The sequence below is a fragment of the Dioscorea cayenensis genome, chromosome 4 (genome assembly GCF_009730915.1).
Source record: "Dioscorea cayenensis subsp. rotundata cultivar TDr96_F1 chromosome 4, TDr96_F1_v2_PseudoChromosome.rev07_lg8_w22 25.fasta, whole genome shotgun sequence".
NCBI lineage: Eukaryota > Viridiplantae > Streptophyta > Magnoliopsida > Dioscoreales > Dioscoreaceae > Dioscorea > Dioscorea cayenensis.
Window position 1 is genome coordinate 21,907,567 of NC_052474.1, and position 22,710 is coordinate 21,930,276.

Here is a 22,710-nt window from a genome sequence, read left to right on the forward strand (position 1 = left end):
ACAATAAGATAAGAAGACAATGGGTCACCTTGTGTAATGTTGCTATACAAGCACATAAATATATCCAAGATAGCCATATAGTGGGAAAACCCATTTTGGCCCGGTAGCAAGAGTAGCTTTTCAACTAATGGTATTATAAGCCTTCTCAATGTCTATTTTGACAATCATCCTAGGATGATAGCTAAAATCCTAATCTAAAGTATAAACCGTGATAATATTGTCAGCAGGAAATCTGCCTCGGATAAAACCGGTATGTTCCCTACCTATAAGCTTGGGAATAAACAATTTCAATCCATTGGCGAGAATTTCAGCAATGATTTTATAACATATATTTCACAAAGAAATCGGGTGATAATCAGAAACTCTTTTGAGATTATCCTTTTTAAGGATTACTCTTTAAAAATAAGAGTAATGAAAGTTAAACTCCAAGATTTAGGCAAGAGAGTAGTAAGAAAGAAATGATTAACAGCCTCAAATAACTTATCTTGAACATCATGCCAAAAAAATTTTTATAAAAATCAATGTTAAACCCATCCAGTCCTCGGACCAAAGTTTTGTAAAGTGATTAATGGAAACATTTTCAATGTTAACACCTTTCAACTGAAATGAGTTTTAAAAACAACTCAAGTTGTTTAGAAAATGGATCGATCCGCAGCTTGCCGATTTTCAATGCTATTTGCATATATTGGTCAAAATTATGCATAAGACCGTAAGTTTATCTATGCACATAAAATATCATTTTCAAGCAGTATGCATAATACATATAATACAATAGTACCATGCATGAAGCATCAAAATACTAAAGTTATTTAAACAAGGAAACATAATTCAGATAACAACTCATCAATGCACAAAATGATAACACAACTTATAAATTAATTAATATATACAGCATACAAATTAAAGATGTTAATGGGTTTTAAATGTAAAACACTTGAACATTTGATATGTTTGGGGGGTTTTTTTCATTTCATAGTTTTGGATATGCAATTAAGACACACAACTTCTTCGTTGTTCTTCTTAATTCCCATGCTTACAGACTGTTTTAGTTACAACATCCCAAAAAGAAGCAAGATCAGATAACACAAATACAAATTAATACACATATATATGACCTTCAAATTTCAGTTCCTGCATGATCTGTCACTACTAATAATTCCACATGCTTTCATGACTATATATCTATATATAATATTATAATATATATATATATATATATATATCAAGCATTAATATCCATCTGAGACAATGAAGCAGATTCAGCATCTTCAGCAACAGCAGTTGAAGTTGAAGCAGCCTGTTCAGCTTCACAGCAAAGAGAGCACTTGGAGGATTTAGACCCATTATTCTTTCTCCCTGAACTCTTGTTGCCTGAACCTTTGAGCTCTTGAACTGGCTGCCTCACCTTCACACCTCTTATCATCTGTTTGTTCATATATATATCAATCAAGTAATTAATCAGAAACAAAGATTTAGTTATTTGGATCTTGATTAATTAATCATTCATGATAAATTAAGTTTTTATATATATATATATATATATATATATATAGCCAAGAGCATTACATATTTCCCACATTTGATATCAGAGTAAATCACTATGAAGTCTCCTTCCTGAAGCCCATTTGTTCTCACAAAATCTCCTGAAGCAATAACACAATTCCAATTAATCAATCAGTTATTAAAAAGATGAAAAAGTATATATATTAAAACTCATGATCATGATTATATATGATCAGTCAGTAATCTTGAAATTAATTGATCTTGCCTGTGTTCTCCAGTAGATACATTCGGCTTTTGTTGTTCGGCCAGTACCTGAATTTGTTGGCTTTTTAACATTGTCAAAGAGAGAAAATAAGAAGAAAAAAAACAATCACTAATGGAAAACCATTTTGATAACTATATATATATATTATTATATTCACCTGTAACGCATGTTCCAGACTTTAGATGATCCAATGTCTTCCATGGCAATGGAGATGCCATCTCTAGCATCCAGTTCTGGGAGATGAAGCTCAGCTTCCTTCTGGTGTATATATATATACAATTCATCAAACACATGAAACAATCAAAACAAACTTTCAAAAAAGAAATAAAGAACATAATATGATTCCACATGATCAATTATATATATATATATATATATATCTACTCCATGAAATCTCACTTTTGGGAGAACAATCCTTCCAAGACTACCAACATCACTTTGTTTCAGCACTTTCTGCAGTAAAAACCTCAAGTTCTTCTCTGGTTTCCAGTCCTACACATCAACCATTAAATAAAAAACCAAATCATTATAGCAAATATATAAAACAGTATTAACAAACAAATCAAACCTGACGTTTATGATCAGTAGAAGAAAAGTTCACATTGCATTGTTGAGAAGATTCTCCATCAAGAAGAGACCGACTCGGCTGAGAATGAAGCTGTCGATTACGGTTATTGTGGTGGTGGTGGTGGTGATGGTGGTGTAGTGCAGAAACACGGCGTTGCCGAGCCATTCGTTTCTTCCGAGCTTCTTTAGTGGCCGAAGCCATTCGTGTTAGTCGATCACTTGGCTGAAAAAACTGGTTACTTTGAAACTGAACTGGAAAACAACCACCAGCAATTGGAACTGCAGTGAATGGAGTTGGAGGCAATGGAGAATAATGATGTGCTTGACTAGTACCAAAATGAGCATGCCATGCAGTGGCTGGATCAAGAAACTCCGGCGCCGGCGAGAACTGCTGGTTTCCGGTTGTGTTCTGGAAATGAAAAGCAGGTGAAGGCACATGAGCGTAACATGGAAACGAAGATTGATCCATTTGGTATGGTGAGTTGAGAACCCAAGTGACCCCGTGCTCATAGTTGTAACTAGGGTTAGGGTTAAGAGGAGGGCAAGGAGATTGGTCACGTTGAGAACGCTTCTTCCTCTCAAGATGGTGGTTTTGGACCCAAGTGAGGATGAGCTTGAGGAGTTGCATCATGCCCTGAGTTCCGCCGCCGAGCCGGCGAGCGGCGGCCTCGATCGTAGACTTCTTCAACTTGATGCTCCGGAGATCTTCCGGCGAGATCGAGTCACGGTTGCTTTTCAACCACTCTAAGAAAACTTTCGCTAGATCCTCACTTGACGTCTCCCTCTCCCTCTCCCTCTCTCTCGCCGGCGCCGCCTCCGGCTCCGTCTCGTCCACCATCACGTTATCGTCGGAGAAGAAAACGGACGGGTCCCAGAGCGAAGAGTCTAGAAAGTCCATATCTCCGAGTATATCCAACGGCTGATCATGATCCAACGACCCTTCCGCCGCCGCAGGCACCAACCCCACCCCGCCGTCTCCCGCCGCTAAAGCCCAAGACGAAGACGAAGACGAAGACGAAGATGAAGATGAGCACGTCGTTTTGATCGCGTTCGAAGCTGATGAAGGCGAAGGAGACGACGTCGTCGGAGATGACAAGTATGGGAAGTCCGGCAACGCCGCGAATGCCTCGTCGGAGAAGATGAGATCTTCTCCATCCATCCCTAAAATCAAACCACCTCCATTTCCTCCTTCTTCTCCTCTTTCTTCAATCCACATCTTCTCACTCTCCGCCATTTTTTTTTTCCTTCTCTCACAAGACCTTGAATGGAAAGATTTGAGAAGAAAGTAGAAACTAGTTTTTGTTTTGTGTTTATCTCTCTTCCACTAAAGACAACACCAAAGGAAACAAATACTAATAATTAATTTTAATAAATATTAATTCTAATTTTTAATAAAAAAAAAATACAACAAAAAGAACCTGGTTGAGGGGTGGGGTTGAGAGAATGAAAGAGAAACCCCCTGCCCTCTTCCAAGGGAGCAAAGAAAGCGACTCTTTCTTCCTTTTCTCTACACCATTTATAAAGGCAAGAATTTCATTATACATATATGGTTCAATTGTTGTATAAGTCCTATAATTATATATTTTTTAAGTATAATTAAATTTTTATATTTAATTAAATTGGGTCATTCTAGTCACAGTAATTTTTTTAGATATAGTTAAGTTCTTGTAATTTATACTTGTCCATTTATACAGTGGATTAAAATGACTTAATTTAACTAAATTTAAAAACTTAATTGTACCTAAAAATATTACAATGACCGAAAAAACAGAAAATACACAATTACAGAGATATCTGTACAGTATATACATGTTTGTTAAATTAAATTATAAATTATTTCAGGATGAGAAATGGAAAAATTAAGATGGAGTTAGATTGAAAAAGAGAAGAGGAAGTGGAAAGGAGTGGGGGAAGCGGTTTGGGAAGTGGCCAATGGCATTTGGAAGGTGGTTTTTTTTCCAGTGGGAGTGCGTGATAAATGGGATGGTGCCAGGCTTGGAAGAGGGAAGAGGAGGGAAGTGGGTTTTCTCTGACGAAAGCCATCTCGTTTCATTGGTCAAAACAAACGGCGAACACGTGTCTCTCTGGTTACTAAGCGGTGGCAAAATTTTGGAGGGATGGATCTGGCCGTTGGTTTTTGGTGTGATTGAAAAGTGTTGATCTCGAGGATGGAGAAGGAGTGAAGTGAATGGACCGGATTGGGCTTGGGGAATGGGTTTATTGGATGAATAGGACCAGGTGTCCTCTTCTGTTTTGGACTGCAGTGACACGTGGCGTGCTTTTGGGGTTTTCTTTTCTGGCTTTTTTATTTATTTAATTTTTATTTTAATTTTTTTATTTTTTTATTTTTTTGTGGTGTTGTGGATGTGACGCGCAGTGGGCGGGTAGGGTGGTGGTTTCTGGTTTTGGAACTGGTATTGGATCTCGGATTTTTTTCAATGGCAAGATCCGTTATCCATTAAAAGTATATTTTTTAAATTATATTTATTTAAATAAAAATAAATTTTATTCAAATTTATATATTTTTGCTAATTATGTTTGAAATATTAGCTCAATTTTAATTTGTTCTCGCTTTAAATGTGTTAGAAAAACCAAAATTGAGATGTTAATCGTAGCTTGGCTGATTGTGTAGCTTTCTTATATTGTTTGCATATTGGTCAAGACGGTATAAAAATGACAATTGATGACATCAATGTTGTTTTTGGATAAAAACTATATATATCAATGATAATGAGGGAATTGTTGTAAAGTCAGAAAATAAAAATTGACTATCATTTCACAAATTATTTTTCTTCATTTTTTACTTAAAAAAATAAACTATGTTCAAAAAATTTTTATTTATCTATATATATCATATATCTAAAGGATGAGAAGGATATCGTAGCTGATGGAGGAAGATTGACTTTCTTTGAACCAAACCCCAATATATATAATTACAAATATAGTTATTTTCGTAGGCATAACTTTAATACTTGGTCAAGAACAATTCAGTTTGGTAGTTTTTCATGCTACTTGCATATTGGGCAATACTAGACATAAACGACAATCGATAATAATGAGGTGATACCTTAAAGTCAGTGATAGAAGTTACTTGATATGTTGATCAAAACTATTCATAAATAACAACAATTGATAATAAGGTAGTACCTCCAAAGTTAGTTACAAGAGTTACTGACATGTTGGTCAAAACTGTTCATAAACCGTCATCGATGATAACGAGTGCGTAGTACCTCAAAGTTAGTGATAGGAGTTACTGACATGTTGGTTAAAACTGTTCATAAACCGTAATCAATGATAAGGAGGGCGCAGTACCTCAAAGTTAGTTACAAGAGTTACTGACATGTTGGTCAAAACTGTTCATAAACCGTAACTTGATGATAACGAGACAGTACCTCAAAGTTAGTGACAGGAGTTACTGACATGTTGGACAAACCTGTTCATAAACCGTAACTGATGATAATGAGGCAGTACCTCAAAGTTAGTAACAGAAGTTACTGACATCTTGGTCAAATTTGTTCATAAACCGTAATCGATGATAACGATGGCGCAGTACCTCAAAGTTAGTGACAAGAGTTACTGACATGTTGGTCAACACTGTTCATAAACTGTAACCGATGATAACGAGGCAGTACCTCAAAGTTAGTGACTGGAATTACTGACATCTTGGTCAAAACAGTTCATAAACCGTAACTGATGATAATGAGGCAATACCTCAAAGTTCGTGACAGGAGTTACTGACATGTTGGTCAAAACTGTTCATAAACCGTAACTGATGATAACGAGGCAGTATCTCATAGTTAGTGACAGGAGTTACTAACATTTTGGTCAAAACTGTTCATAAACCGTAACCGATGATAACGAGACAGTACCTCAAAGTTAGTGACAGGAGTTACTGACATCTTCATCAAAACTATTCATAAACTATAAGCGATGATAACGAGGCAGTATCTCAAAGTTAGTGACATGAGTTACTAACATTTTGGTCAAAACTGTTCATAAACCATAACCGATGATAACGAGGCAGTACCTCAAAGTTAGTGACAGGAGTTACTGACATCTTGATCAAAACTGTTCATAAACCGTAACCGATGATAACGGGGCAGTACCTCAAAGTTAGTGGCAGAAGTTACTAGTATCTTGATCAAAACTGTTCATAAACCGTAACCGATGATAACGAGGCAATACCTCAAAGTTAGTGACAGGAGTTACTTACATGTTGGTTAAAACTGTTCATAAAATGTAATCAATGATAAGGAGGGCGCAATACCTCAAAGTTAGTTACAAGAGTTACTGACAAGCTGTTCATAAACCTTAACTGATGATAATGAGACAGTACCTCAAAGTTAGTGACAGGAGTTACTGACATGTTGGTCAAAACTATTTATAAACCGTAACTGATGATAATGAAACAGTACCTCAAAGTTAGTGACAGGAATTACTGATATCTTGGTCAAAACTGTTCATAAACCGTAACCGATGATAACGAGGCAGTACCTCAAAGTTAGTGACAGGAGTTACTGACATCTTGGTCAAAACTGTTCATAAACCGTAACCGATGATAACGAGGCAGTACCTAAAAGTTAGTGATGGAATTACTGATATCTTGGTCAAAACTGTTCATAAACTGTAATCGATGATAACGAGGCAATACCTCAAAATTAGTGACAGGAGTTACTGATATGTTGGTCAAAACTGTTCATAAATCGTAACCGATGATAACGAGGCAGTACCTCAAAGTTAGTGACATGAGTTATTGGTATGTTGGTCAAAACTGTTCATAAACCATAACCGATGATAATGAGACAGTACCTCAAAGTTAATGATAGCAATTACTGACATCTTGGTCAAAACTGTATCTAAACAACAATTTATGACAACGACAGACATTGCCTCAAAGTTAGAAATAAAGAGTTATTAGTATCATGACCAAGATTGTGCATAAACTATAATATTGATTATAGCAATAATAATGTGTACCAAAGTTCAAAATTGAAAAGTAATTATCACCCAATAAATTTTTAATCTACATCTGCTTGTATCAATCAAGACATAGGGGGGGGGGAGACTACCTTGAATATATATATATATATATATATGTATATATAACTTATTTGCACCTTAGTCCGGGAAATAAACGAAGAGCATTGTCTTAAAGTTACAAATAGTAATTACTTATATTTGGTCAAAACTATTTATAATAATAATCGTTGACAATAAGGACACTAGTGATCTTTAAGTTCATAATAGAAAACTACCATCACGTCTTAAAAGATTAAAATAGATTTCCTAATGAATGGTAGTAGATATATTAAGAAAGATTATCATACTTTTTTGAATCTAACTTCCATATATATATTACTATATAATGAAGACTTGCTTTCGCTACTGCTTTAGTGGGTTCTTTAACTAAGCCACTGCCTATGAGTCACCGGCTCATTCTTCCGAATTTGGCACAAACCTTTGAATCATTTGTTTTGATACATATGCGTTGATCTCAATATAGTACATAAACAACAATTGATTATAATTAAGAAGGGGCATTACCTACAAATTAGAGAGAAATTAATTCTTTGTGTGTTTTGTCACAACTATATATAAATAATAATTATTGATGACAATAAATTAAAAACACTGTGTTCTAAGCTCAATATATATATATATATATATATTATCATCCTTATTGTATTATATTTTACCAAAAAATAATAGAAGATGCCCAAAATTTATACACATTTTTATGGATATTATATATTTAAAAAAATTAGAAAGATATCTTTTAAGATTGCCAAAGAGGAGTAGACTTCTTCAAACCAAACTTCCGTATGTATGTATATATATATATATATATTAATACAGTTTGCATGTATATAAATTCAGACTTGATCATGAGTAAACTCAATTGGGAAATTCTTCCATGCTAGCTACTTGCATCTTAGCCAATACGGTGCATAAAACAACCGGTGATAATGAGGCTAGCTACCTCAGAGTTAGTGGTAGAATTTACTTGAATTCTAGCCAAGACAATACATAATATATCAACAATCAATGATACTGAAAATTACCTCAAAGCTCAAAATTATAAATGACCATCATTTTGTAAATTATTAAATTATTTCATCATTTCCAATGCTTAAGGATTTCTATACATATTAGAAAATATGACTAAATTAGGTTGGTTAATTTCCTAATGCCAAGCATAATTAATGTTTGGAAATATTATATAGAGTAGAAATCAATAATATCAAAGTCATTCCTCCACTGGATATAAATATTTTTAGAGGTGAGACTTTCACGTCCCATTAATAATTCTTTCCCATAATCTAACAGCATTATTATATTACATCAAGCATTTGTTTTTTTTATTTTATGATTTTTATTTATAGATTTATCAAAATAACCAACTGCTTTTCCTTCCAGGTGGCGGACTCACATGGGCCACAGCCCGGGCTGAAGCCCCGGCTGGCTGGCCGAAAAACCTTAGAAAAACTCCATCCGATAAGGTTTAAATCTGGGCTAAGGAAAAGGAAGCCCAGGGTAAAACCGTGGTTGGGACATAGTTTGTTTATTATGAAGATTGATTTTTATTTAAGCCCGGGTTGTACTAAATTTTTGGGTCCGCCACGGTTTCCTTCCACCTGCATCTTGTTGGTTTTATTCAAAGAAACATAACCAAGTTAACTAGCACAAAGCACTAAAATTGAATAGATATATATACACACAAACAAATTTGTAATAAAATTAATCTCTTTATTTGTAAGAAAGAAATACATGAGAAATTTCTTAATCTCTGATCACACCTCACCATAACAAGGAGGACTTTATATAAACACAAATACACACGTAAAACTAGAGAAATTTCTTAATCTCTCACACCTCACAATATATATCTCTTCTTACACGTAAAACTAGAGATATCGCTTGCATGCATGCATGCATGCATGCAAGAGGTACGTACGTACGTACATCAGTTCCATTATTTTAGCAGAGAAGGAAGCCAAAGAGGAGGGAGATGAAAGATGCAACTCCGGCAGTGACCATGGAGGAGACGGCAGCACCGGAAGTGGGGCCGGGAGCCGGAGACTGTGTAGCAGTGGTTGTAGCTCCCTCCACCATGGATGACAAGGCCATGAAAACCACCATGAGAGAGAAGAGCTTCATCTTCAAAGTTGCTTCCATCTTGATACAATGATACTGAATTTCAATGAATTAATGAATGGATGAAGGAAAAGCTAGGTTGAAGGAATGAATTTATAGATGAAACGTAAGAAGAAATGGATGGCAGAGGTTTGGTCTTATAATTAGGTAAAATGTATGTCTGTATGTATGTATATATATATATATATATAGGCAGGAGGAGGAGGAGTAGATTGAGGATCACATAATATTATTGCTGACAGGGTGGCTAACATTTGGTACCACAGTAAATAAATAAATAATAAAATAAAAATAACTAATAATGATTTTGGTGGTTGTGAAGGGTCCTTTTTACCTCCTGTTGCTTGTTGTGTGTCAAAGTAGAGTATTTACTGTATTGTTATATATATATATATACTTTGTGTGGTACCATGCATGTATGTATGTGTGCGTGTATGTGTGTACAAAAACTATAATTTCATGCATTATATATGCATATATATATATATATATATATATAACTTTTATCTATGAAAAGTATGGCACAAATCTCTTTGACGTGTGCATGTTTCAAAATCTCAATAATTCATTTGAAAATAAAATAAAATAATATAGTATGTATATCAACTCTGGAATATCAAAATAGTTGAAGAAAACATATTTCATAATAAAGTTTTTTTTTTTTAATCATAGATTGGGTGTAATTTATTAATTAAATGAGAAAAAGAAACTGAAAGACGAAAGAAGCAATTTGTCACTTTAATAACATTATTTTATTGGTTTTATGGAGTTGTATAGGTATATGTAATGAACAAGATAACAAGGTATAAACTAAAAATAATATAAATTTAATCAAGCAATTTGTATAAAAAAATTCATATTTCCTTTACTACATATCATCTCAAGTTATTTATTCATTTTTGTTAAAAAAGCCAACTCCATTAAAAGATATGACACTCTACTCATTAAAAAAAAATAACTTTGTTTTATTTATTTCTTATCAAAAACTCATTTTGGAAATTTAAAAAACAATTCTAATTATATATAAATATATAAATATATAAAGACATATATGAGCTCAAATCATTCAACTACTAAATTATTTTTATTTCTTATTTTTTTATTTTTAATATGTTTTTATATAAAGTTTATATATAAAGTAGTCATATTTTTTAGAATTTTTTTATTAAATAATAATTTTAAAAATTCATTTATTAAATAATAACTATATTGTTCTATAAAAAGGGGTAAAACCGCGGCCGCAAGCCACAGGGTTCACTCTCCGAAGAGCGACAAGCTCCATCGAAGCTCAACAATGGCGTCCGTGAGCTCGAGAATTCCTCTGCGGATTGCTCTTCGTGCATCTACTTGTACGCTCTTCATCTTTCTCCCTTCACCTACCTTCCCTTCACTCTCTCTCTCATTGAAAACCCTTGCAGATATTGGCAGGAAGCAGCTCCAGGTGGGCGACGTCTTTGGCCTTCTACTCTACCAGCTTCGTTGGTGATGATCCTGTTCTTGTGAGTTCTCTTATGTGGTCTCTTTGGGTTTCTTCGTTCTCCTTTTGATTCTGTCTAATTTTAGGGATTTGGTTTGGATCAAGGTTAGGGATTTCATTCGCTCCGCATTGTATGATCCTGAAAATGGGTACTTTTCAAAGCTCGCGGGTTCTGTGGGGTTTCTTGACAAAAGTATCCGGTTCAATCAGCTCCAAGGTGCGATCTTGTTGTCAGATTTTGTTGGGATTTGTTTGGTGATGCATGAACTCATGTTTAATTTCTCTGGATTTCATTTGGAAGTAGAATGTTGGGATCCAAAATATAGTTTCAGGTGAATTGATGATTTTACCTGATTGCTGTTTAGAATAGTTACGATAATAGGGAGATTTATGGAACTGGTGAAAAATAAGATCAAGTTAATTTGTTAGCAAACACCTGCTAAAGCTACTTGTATGCGTCATCGGTTCAAATAAAAGTTTGTGAAACTTTCAGATATGTGGCAATGGCTTGAAACTTCTCTGATGAGTATTTTGAGGGTATGATTGTTGGAAAGCAGAGAAGATCCATTTGCCTGTGCCTTTTGAGTTGTAGCTAAGATCTCCCAAGATGACTGTCAGCCTTCTGATGATTATTGATTGGATCTCTTTGAAAATTAAAATGAATGGCACCCTTGATCTCTGAAATTTAGGCCCTATACAGGTTAATTCTGAGAACTTTGGTGCCCCACAAACCTTTACGCATATTTTATACTAAAAGTGTAAACCAAATAAAAAAAAAAAATCTTCATGTTATTGGTAAAGGAATGGCAAATTCTTGGAAGCACCTCTATGTTTAAGAGAGTCTACCTGCTTCTAAGTTTATCAATCCCTTTTGTGGTCTATAATTGAATTCTATCTTTATCAATTTGAGTGTTTTTTTTAGATTTTTTTTAATGTGGTTAATTGATGCGTACGACTTTGCATTGGTGATCATTTGTGCCTTGTAGGCCGTGTTGCATACATGAAACTCTTGGATAAACTATACAAGCAACATGACATTGCATGGTTCACCCCAGTGGAGCTTTTCAAGGTAAAACACCGTCCTGTCAGTATATGTAACATGCTTGATTACTATCGCATGGTAGGTCTTTTACTAAAGCGTCACTATGAGCAATTAAACCAGTTTCTCTTCTTTCTATTGAATTTCTTTTGTAGAATTGTTTCTGTTAGGACATTGTCCTTTATCTCTTTTGACATGTATTCCTCATTTGGCTAAACTAGTATATTTGGCTGGAATCTAGTTACTCTACATGCAATTAACTATAACTCAAGACAACTAAAATTGGAGATATTTGTTACAATTAAAAAAAAAAAATAGTATTCGGCACTATCTACAATTGATCTATTTTTATCGCAAATGATTGATGTTAGGAAGTTTTAAGCAACTGTTAAGTTTTCAAGCCACAAGGAAGTGACAGATTGGTGGTTTGCACTCTACACTTGGTAGACATTGCATTGATCTCGCTAAACCTTTATTGAGGCAGTCATTTATAAGCAAACCTAACTCGTGCCACCTTAGTAATTACAATTAATTGTTGGACATTCTTTGATCTGCGAAATTACCATAACTTTTTTGTCCTTTGAGCATGGTTGTAAATCAGTATACTTGTTAACTATATAAAATGCAAATATTTTATATGGGCATAGAGATATTTTGCCTATAAGAAAGAGAGCGGATGATAGACCATTGAGAGACTGATGAAATTTGGAGAAATTTAAATGATGACATGGAAAAACATATCTTGCCATGCTTGATTTAGTTAAGAATCAAGGTTAACTGGCTTTGAGCGTAATGGGTTCCATTTCCATCGTTTAAGTTGATCTTCTTAAATTTATCATCAATCAAAGTTGGAAAATGTTCATTTTCCTTGATTGGTGTGACTATCTTGATAGAATTTTAAACTGACAGTTGTTACTTGATGATGGACTCCTGGTAACTTGATTAAAAACGGTTGAGGAAAATTCTACATTTTCCTTGATCATGAGCAAACAGACAAACAAACAAACTAGTAAAAACACTTGCTCTTTTTGCTCATTTCTATTATGTTTACTGTATTTGGTATAGTTCATTGTATAATGAGGCGTAGACACAATTGGAGTGCTTCTGATTGTTGTTTCATTCTCAAATCCTTTGTAAATGCACATAAACAGGAACTCGTGTCTTTGTTTTCTTTAATCCTTAAAATCTTTACAAATATTTTTGTTTGTTTATCCATTGCTTGAATAAATTTGAATATCATTGTATAATAAATATAGATTCTCATTTAACTTCCTTTGGCTTTTGTCCATGCAGCCTTGGTATGCACATGGTATTGCTGAAGCGATAATGCGCACTGCTGACCTTTCAATTCCATTGAAGGTACACTATATCTTCTCTCTTTGCACCTTTTTTTTTTACAGATGTTAAAGAGGAAAATAACCCCTTATCTGTAATATATTGCTTCCTTAGTTTATGTTTATGTAGACCGTGTATTATCAATATATATATATTGTGTATTATAGATGTTTTATTGGCTTTATGAGGTAGGTATAAGTTAAGTTTGGCTGATAGGGCAGATGCTGTATTCTGTTTAGCTAGAAAAAGTAGAATATTCATGAGGTGATTTTTAGTTGCCCGATATGTCACTTATTGTGATATTGTGGTCAATAGTGGTATCGACTTTGCTGGTGTATGATGTTCCAGTTAATTATTTTCACTTATATAAACTAGATTATTATGCTATTTCTACTTTAATTTGCTTAAGACTTATCCAAAATGCTTGAATCCTATTAATTTGAATAAATCTCTCTTGTTGGAGATCACCGTTACCTTTTTACTTTCAAATTTGTGAGTCAGTACTTGTTAACTACAAATCTCTTGTTTAGTCAACCTCCTAGATGTCTTTGTTTATATTGTCTTTCATGCTCATTTATCTTTCTTAACTAGGATTTCAATTGTCATTTCATGAATTGAATTTTCTTTTAAAGTTATATCATGACTTCTTTTTGTCTTTGCTTAGATATATGAAATTGGTGGTGGATCAGGAACATGTGCAAAGTGCATAATGGATTACATAATGTTGAATGCGCCACCGAGAGTTTACAATAATATGATATACACGTATGGCAATTTTCTTGCTTCTATGTACTTTTGTTTAGTGCTCACTTCAGCTGTCTAGAACTAATTTTTTAGGACTTGTCTATAAATAGTTCAAAGTTCATAGTAGAAAACTCTCTTTTGCCTTGGATTCTTGATGAAAATTGATTGTCTCAGCCTGCATCTAATATTCAAGGGCAAAAGCAATGTCTTTCTAAACTCACAAAATAAGTCATTATATTCTTTTCTAGTCTTAAAAAAGATTTTATCATGAAAGTTTATGGGATTGTATTAAAATTTTATTAAAAATATTAATCTTATATGAAATATGTTGCAACTGAATTCCAATAAGAAATGATAAATGTAGTACCTGGTTTTTGAAATTATTTTTTTAGAACATTTTTTGTAATAGAATTGCATATTGGAGGTTTTGCATTCTATTGGCTTCTAATTCCTTCCAATTGTATAGGCTTGATATTGGAATCATCATCACATTTATGATAAACTTTGAGGACATATGTATGATGGTTATTTTGTTATTCTTGTCATATATATCAGAGCAGGATAATTGCTGAAATATGATAAGCAAATGCAGAGAATGCAATAATGATATGGAAGAAGAAGCAGTTATACTTCTCTTGAAGTGATATGTTTAATCTGTTTTTCTGTATTCTGGCATGTTTTAGACTATGCTATTCTTTGCAAGTGTGGAGACATCTTTGTTTGTGAACTCCTGGATAATAGAAAATTCATAAGGAGGCTATGTAAAGAAAAATAGTTTCCCAGAGGTGTTGATTGGTACTGTTGCTATTCTGAAATTTCTTGTGGCTTTTGTGTATATGCTTCTTCTTCTTCTTCTTCTTTGTGTACATGGTGTTTGCCTTGGTATTTTAGACCAAAAGTGGTCATAAATTTTAAATCAAGTGTAGATTTTCTTGACACTAGCTAAATAGACTAGACCTGCAATGTTAGCGACTTCCACTATGGAAGAAATTGGGCCTAACTACATAGATTGATCTTGCTTTCATTTCTTCTTCTTCTTCTTCACTAGTTTGTGTACATGGTGTTTGCCATGGTATTTTAGACCAAAAGTGGTCATAAATTTTAAATTAAGTGTAGATTTTCTTGACACTAGCTAAATAGACTAGACCTGCAATGTCAGCGACTTCCGCTATGGGAGAAATTGGACCTAACTACATAGATTGATCTTGCTTTCATATCATTTACTTTGTATACATAGTTTAATCTACATTTTATGACCCTGAGAAGAAATTATCATCATTTACCTTAATCTGCTTGATAAAAAAAATGGCTAGAAATAAAAATAACAATTTTGGAGTTATTTTGCACATCCCTCATAATAAACCTTCTCTCAAAAAATGTTGGCTATGAGTGATGCAAAAGAATGCATTATATAGGTTTCAAAATCAACTGAAATTTAATCTGCATGTGTTTTGAGGTGTATAAATGAAATTATATAGGTTTGACTTTCCAGTGGGATGGCCCATCATGTATTTCCCAACATTGTTGAATTTTTAGAATCTCTCTTGGTATATATTTTTGTTGGTAATGTGTTTTGATCTCTAGATTTTCCACCCTTTGAAAGCTACCCTATTAATAAGGATGCAATCATAAGCTTCATGAATTTATAGGCACCCAAAAAGGCACTATTAGATTTTCCACATGGTGTCTTTGTCTTTTAGAATACCATTTTTAAGTGCATTTGTCTTTTTATATTTTCTAACACAATCTGCTAGACTTATTTTCTTTCCATTCATAGATCAGTAGAAATCAGTTCATCTCTTGCTGAAAAGCAGTTGGAAACTGTTGGGGAGGTTCAGAGCCATTTTTCAAGGTTCAAGGTGGAATGTCGAGATGCCACTGATAAGAATGGGTGGGGTAAGTTGAGCATTTTTAAATAAATCTGGTCCTTAATATGAACTACATTGGTTTATATTTAAAAACCTTGCATCATAGGATTGCATATTAGTGAATTTTTAAATTTTGTTCACTTATTATATGGGTGACCGTGACACATTAATCATAATTGAAATTAAAAGAAGGAAATCTTCAGAAAATAATACCCTGTAAAAGTTAGCTTTCTATCATTTTGCTTTCCGCCTTGATCAAATATGTGTTATAGTGTTTTGTGATACCTCATTACAAATTAAAACATATATCAGCATGGGACATGGTAAACTATATGAGAAATGGCTGACTCCATGTTATTTGGTGAACCATCTTTTAAGATAAATGCTACACTTGTCATGGACTTTATTAGCTTATTCTATGTAGGAAGTCAATTTTATTGGGATCTTCTTTCTTTTTTTTCTTTTTAAACTGGCAACTTTAAAGAGCATCCTATAGCTGAACATGTTCATTACATGATTGATGTTAAAATTCTGGCTGGTAGTTTGCATGACATGCTCTGTTGAAGAAAATGTGATGCATATAAATGCACTTAATATGTTAATTCAAGATCTTGCATTTCTAATTGCCTACTTGACTTATACAGGGCATGTGAACTCTCATCCATGTTGGGTTATAATGCTTGAGGTAAAATTTTCAAGGGCTAATATCTTGTGCTCAATTTAGAATGCATAAGCAGTGTCACTTGCTTTTGATTAAGTGGAAGTCCCTGTTTGATAATAACACTTGTAGGTTCAATCTTAAGACTGAAGGGAATATTTATATATACACACTTGACTGAAGGGAGTATATATATATATATACACTATTCATCAGCCTTGATGTTTGTGTGGAAATTTTATATCTAAGTTTGGTTTCTTAGATAATGATACCATCACATCAAAGGGATCTGCTGTTTTCTTTGGTTACTGCTTCTCTACAAAGTGTGCAATAAATTTGATATGAAATTCTTCTCTTTCTTAACTAAGGATGGTATTCTACAAAATGAATAGTAGATGTTTTGGGAAGAAGGTATTATGATTGATCAATTGCAAGGTTATGTAAATAATCTTATATGTTTTGGTAATAATTTTTTCATCCCATCTTCTTTTATGTGTTAAATTTTGAATGTGTAAAGTGCAGTGGTTTCTTGAATAGAAACTTCTCAACAAAAGCATTTCTTTGTTCTTGATGCATCCTATCTTTCCTTATTGAACTCCTGCTTTCACCTTTTTAGGTCCTTGATAATCTTCCTCATGATCTTGTCTTCTCACCGAATCAATCTTCACCATGGATGGAGGTTTGGCTTGAACAAAATCATGACAGGTTTGCAAGATATCAATCTATTGCCCTGTTGGATTTCATTTCATACTTTGAGGTTATCCACGGTATAATCAGGAATGCTTGTTCCAAGTAAACTATATATTTACTTTAATTTTTGTTAAAAAAGAAGGTTGGAAGATCCCACAATTATTTTAATATGTAATTGTTCCCTTCCCTTCAATTTAACCCCTTTTTGCACACAACATATACACCTGTGAAAACATCCTTTAAATGAGTGCCTGTCCTTAAGTTAATAGGCTTTCCACTATTTGCTTTTATGTCTTTTAAAAGAGTTCTTTGTGGGTATTCACGAAAAAATTTACGCATGTTTGGGGAATTTTTTTGCTTTCCGTTTATACACGGCTTGCAATGACATAGCTGATGGGTAATACACACAAATAATGACAGTTTTATAGGTGCATATTCAACTTTTTCAAGGGTTCACAGAAAAATGTCTTTAGTTGTTGGCATCTGCATGCAAAAGCCTTTTTTAATCTTTCGATTGACCAAGATCTTTGCTTGTTAGGCATGTAAAAGCAGCGATAGGTGCTGTTTGTTGATTGCTGTTTGGTAGGACAAGGTTGATAGTACAAGCAAGAATGTTGTAAATTGGAGCTTTGTACCAGGTGTCAGTTGCTATTGTAATATTCTTGCTAGGGCTCTTGGCTTCTGTTGCTTATCAGCCTTCAAAGTTTAGGTGATAAGAATATCTTCTATGTTACTCCTGTTATTTTCAACCATCTGCAACCTACCTTAACCCTCTTATATATAGCCTAATCTAAAGACAAATTCTGACCTTTTGGACATTAATTATATTTTTAAAGCTTATCTCAAGTTGACTATGCAGCTGCTAGGGTTCACAAGAGTTTCCGTTAGGTTCTTGTTAGTCAAGTGCAACTTATTTAATCACATGCTTGGCTGAATTATATCTTGCCTGGGAGAGGTACAAAGACCTCAAAGTGAAAATGTGGCCTGTATTGTTGATTTATATCCTTGAGAAGTTGGTCAAATGAATTTTGCACACTGTTTCTTTAGATTCTCAAGTGAACAGAACTTTAGAAGCATTTTTGATATCAAGGTCATCACTTGTTCTGTTATTTCTAAACTTAAATTCTTGTATATAAAGTTGAGTGAATTATAAATCCTTATTTTCTTCTTTTTTTTTCAATCACTATGCGAGATACATTTTTTAATCTAATGATGTCTGTACTAATCAACTTCCTGTTTTCTCTTTTCGCCCTTCAACAAGTAAGCCTTCAAATCTCAGAGGTGTATAAGCCCATACAAGATCCACTAATTTCCAAGTGTTCCAAGATTATCGGCATGGATGAAGACCAAGCAGTCAAGAGAAGCAGTTTAGTTGCAGCAGCTAAACAAATATGGTCTAAAGCATTTCCAAAGCCTCGAAGATCTTGGATGCCTACGGGCTGCTTGGTAGGAGAATATCTCAATTCACGTGCTGCATCTGCAAAGCAAACCAATATACACATTTAACATTTATAATATCTGTGCATAAATATTCAGCAACTGCTGGAGGTTTTACACTGGGCCCTGCCGAAGATGTCTCTTATTGCTTCTGACTTTAGCTATCTGCCTGATATCACAGTTTCTGGGGATCGAGCACCCTTAGTTTCCACAAAGGTGACATTATTTTAATTTCTACATGATGTTGAGATTATTCATCCCTTCAAAGTGATATATATCTTGCATGAATTGTGGAATCTTGTTTTTGTTAGTCATGAACATATAAGATATCGGAAATGGAATATGAAACATGAATTCTTTCTTTCACAGCAAGTGCAAGAGTCAAATAATTACATTGAAAACTATTAAACAATAAGTTGCATGTATTTAATTAATAAATGCAGAATCTAAACCATAATTCTGCGTTTTCCATTCATTACTTCTACCCCCCTGCTGCTCATAGTTCTTTTCCAAACCATAAAAATCTTTTTGTTAGAACTAAGTTCTCTATATCTTTAGCCTTTCCATGATTGTATATCATCATCAGCTTATTCCATGTTCATAGCACTTAACATAAATGAAGTTGTTCTGGATGTGATATTGATGATGGTACATTGAAGGTCATTTGTAAATTGATGAGGAAGTGTCAACTTTGATGCTATTTGATCTATGAAATTTTTGCCTTTTGGCTAAAGCAACAATACAGTCATAGGAAGATTTGTCTGTGATGAAAATTTACTTAAACTGAAACTCAATATGGTATATCAAAAGATTTAACCCTTTGCTTAGTGGCTGGGTGCCCTAAGCTCAAGAGATTTTGTGTATGGTATAAGAATTGTCATAGATATTCCACCTTTGTATGAGCTATTCAAATTCATTAAATTCTTCTCATAACTTAAAAATTCATCTGTAATGTTTATTTTAATACTATTTATGCTTCCATTAAATATATGCATATCTGTAAGTTTCCTTCACTTAATGTTAAACATTGTATAATTTTGATTAAAATCCATGCATGTTTTTGAAAAGGCAACTTTTTTTAGTCCTTATAGGCTTGCTATGTATATGCATGCGATCCACATACACAGATAATGTTGTCTCTCTACATGGACTGCCTATATATGTATATGTATATGTATATGTATATATACACACATGCGAGCACATACATAAACTCAGATATTTATGTCTCTCTACAAGATATTGTCATAAAAACTAAATCAAGTTGTTAATTTGTTTTTCAGTAATTTGCAATTTTCCCTAGCCCTTCTGTCAAATATTATCACATGATGACAGCCACCTTTTTGTTTCTTCAGAAAAGTGGCAGAACAAAAGATCATAGCAACTATCTTGATGCAAAGGTATGAACTCACTATATTTTGTTTTCCCTACATGAGTGGTCATGTTGAAGTTTGTCATCGTAAAATTTACAACCTTCACAAATATTGCGAAGTATGCAAAAGATTAACGTAGAAAAATAGCCATGTCTCTTACATAAATATCAACATTGCCCTGTCTCCGATTTTGAACCCAGGTTCATTTCTTCCTTGATGATAGCTCGCATAGACCATTTTAAGTTAGGGCATACAAGCTTACCAGAGTATTTCTGAGCTGTCAGCCATTATATTTCCTTTTTAATCCAGATGTTTAATTATGGTTGTAATATGTATGACAATGAATTACTTCGATTCTGCTTCTCTTGAAGTACTATTTGCTTTCTGTAAATGTTTGAAGACTATGACTTATTTTGTCCAACTTCTGTGGCTGACTTGGAAATCTTTGTGCAGTTTGACTCACATAAAATTCAATCAAATAAGCGCTAGCTATTATGCTATTATAATTTATGTTTCATTTCCCAATGCAAAAGAACACCCAAATCTTGAAAGGTCTGTTAGCCTTCGGTTTCCAAGTAATAGCTTACTATGTGCCTTTTCTTGAAAACTCTTCTGCTCCACTGTCAACTTCTAAAAAGATGTTTCTTTCAATTAACTGCAATTTATGATTACCTTCTTATTGGCACTATAAGATATACTTCATGTTATCTTTGCAAATGTTGAAGTCAATGTTTCAACACTTCATTTTTTTTTTCCTGGCTCAGCAACTAAAGTATTAGAGTCACAGGTTAGAAAATACTTCTTCAATTGATTGACAGTACTACATGAAAGCATCAACTACTTTTATGTTCACAAGACTTCTTTTCTCTTTACTTAATTAAGTTGAATTAGGCCAAAAAAAAAACTGTATAACATCAACATGTGAAGCCAACACTTGAAGTTGCCTCTCATGGAACCCCGTCTGCAAATTGGTAGATTAATATCTGTGGAACTATAGTTACATAAACTAAGGAAATGGACCAAACAAGGGAGATGAAACTTTGGTATACTTGCCTATGAATCCATCCTTGCAGTAGTTGAGATAAGATGGCTAATTATTTTTATGGCTCACTCCTAGTGATATTCTGACAGCAGCTTTAATTTGGCCATTTGGTTTTGTAAATGCATTTATGAATTTATCACAACCCTTGAGTTCTTTCTGAGATAGTAATTTCAACCATGGTAGCGTATTCTGTTTTTATTGAACTTCTTTCAACTGCTTGAATAGCATCTGGCGAAATAATTGTGAATATAAGCTGTTAGTGCATTTGTAAGTAATGAAGCTTGGAAGAGTCACTATTGAATTTACCATTTGTTTCTACAATAATATTAACTCAACTTTTTGTTGTCCTGTAACTTAAACCCAATCCATTGTCTACAATATTGAACAAAGTTCTCAGACAGTCTTCATACATGCCAGGGTGATGCTGATATCTTCTTCCCAACAGATTTCTGGCTGTTGGAGAAAATAGATCATTACTGCTCTGGATGGTCAAACGAGCACCGGGAATCTAGATCATCAAAGGCTGTGAAAAAGAGAAGAACCATAACTGTAAGTTGTGCACTTATATTATTGCAAGAAAAAGTAGGGATTTAAATTCCAGAAAATGCAGCCCAGTACATATTTAATATGTAGTAGTAGATTGATTATAGCGAGTAATTGTTTAAATGTGTTGCTTCTTTCATTTGATGCCATTTTTCCAATGGACTCTGACAGCCTTGCATGTTTTACGCATCAAATTTCTGTAGACATTGGTCTTTGCTCTTAAATTTTTAATTTTTAGGATGTTGTCTTGCTCTTTAGACATCTCTTTTTTCCTTTAGCTTGATACAGCTGCGTTCATGGAAGAATTTGGACTGCCGACAAAGACAAGGACAAAGAGTGGATACAACCCGCTTCTAGATGACTTTAAGAACACTAAATTTTACTTGAGCGTTCCGACACATCACACAAGTTAGACGGCCCAAAGACTACCTACGGAAGAAGACCAATTAGCACTGCAGGAAAAGATTTAATGCAGTATTTTAAGGTGAAGCTTCATATTTTGAGAATCTGATGATTTCAATAACATAATTGGTTCCATGTTGACTAGCTCTAACCCACAAATTGTTTTTCAGTGTTGCAGATTTATCATTGCATTTGGCAAAGAACTGTGCTGCTCAAAATCCAGCTTAATTGAGAATTGCATTGTTTAGACTTATAAACGGTTTCTGCTGCCATATGATTAAAGCATCAAAATTTTGGCTTTTTATATTTCAACTTTTATATAATATATTTATGCAACAGAAGATATCATAATGTTAAATCTGATCACTTTTCTTTTGCCTGTGTTTGTCTGGATTAGTGGTTGACAATCTTTGAAATAAATGATTGTATTCTTATTCTTATGTACTGTTGCCGTTTGTCACACAGAATTCAAATTAAACAAAAATTAGTGAGGGAGCTAATGCTTCAATCCGGATGGTTTTTGTTGCCCTCTTAAATGAAACCATTTGGAATGATACTCTTTTAACATATAATAATAATAATGATCAAAATCCTCCGGCTCTTATACTAATC

At 33.7% G+C, this 22,710-nt stretch overlaps 2 protein-coding genes across 4 annotated transcripts; one reads left to right on the forward strand and one right to left on the reverse strand.

The window, feature by feature from the left end:
- Nucleotides 1–1,222: 1,222 nt before the first annotated feature.
- LOC120258786 (B3 domain-containing transcription factor ABI3) lies at nt 1,223–3,569 on the reverse strand. The gene is made up of 6 exons (XM_039266221.1): nt 2,337–3,569; nt 2,168–2,260; nt 1,926–2,026; nt 1,769–1,815; nt 1,567–1,643; nt 1,223–1,423 (listed from the first exon to the last, which is right to left on the reverse strand). Exons 1-6 carry the CDS (start codon nt 3,567–3,569, stop codon nt 1,223–1,225), a joined length of 1,752 nt encoding a protein of 583 aa, XP_039122155.1.
- Nucleotides 3,570–10,753: 7,184 nt separating this feature from the next.
- LOC120258818 (protein arginine methyltransferase NDUFAF7 homolog, mitochondrial) lies at nt 10,754–22,475 on the forward strand. 3 transcript variants are annotated; one of them, XM_039266251.1, is made up of 15 exons: nt 10,754–10,839; nt 10,909–10,989; nt 11,054–11,184; nt 11,954–12,036; nt 13,300–13,365; nt 14,006–14,106; nt 15,863–15,981; nt 16,598–16,638; nt 17,228–17,316; nt 18,567–18,747; nt 18,838–18,954; nt 20,094–20,138; nt 21,571–21,702; nt 21,975–22,180; nt 22,269–22,475. In XM_039266251.1, exons 2-14 carry the CDS (start codon nt 10,976–10,978, stop codon nt 22,107–22,109), a joined length of 1,254 nt encoding a protein of 417 aa, XP_039122185.1. In that variant the 5' UTR covers nt 10,754–10,839; nt 10,909–10,975; the 3' UTR covers nt 22,110–22,180; nt 22,269–22,475. The 3 variants fall into 3 exon arrangements, with proteins under 3 accessions (XP_039122185.1, XP_039122187.1, XP_039122186.1); XM_039266253.1 differs by having other exon boundaries at nt 11,073–11,184; XM_039266252.1 differs by having other exon boundaries at nt 11,078–11,184.
- The last annotated feature ends 235 nt before the right edge of the window (nt 22,476–22,710 follow it).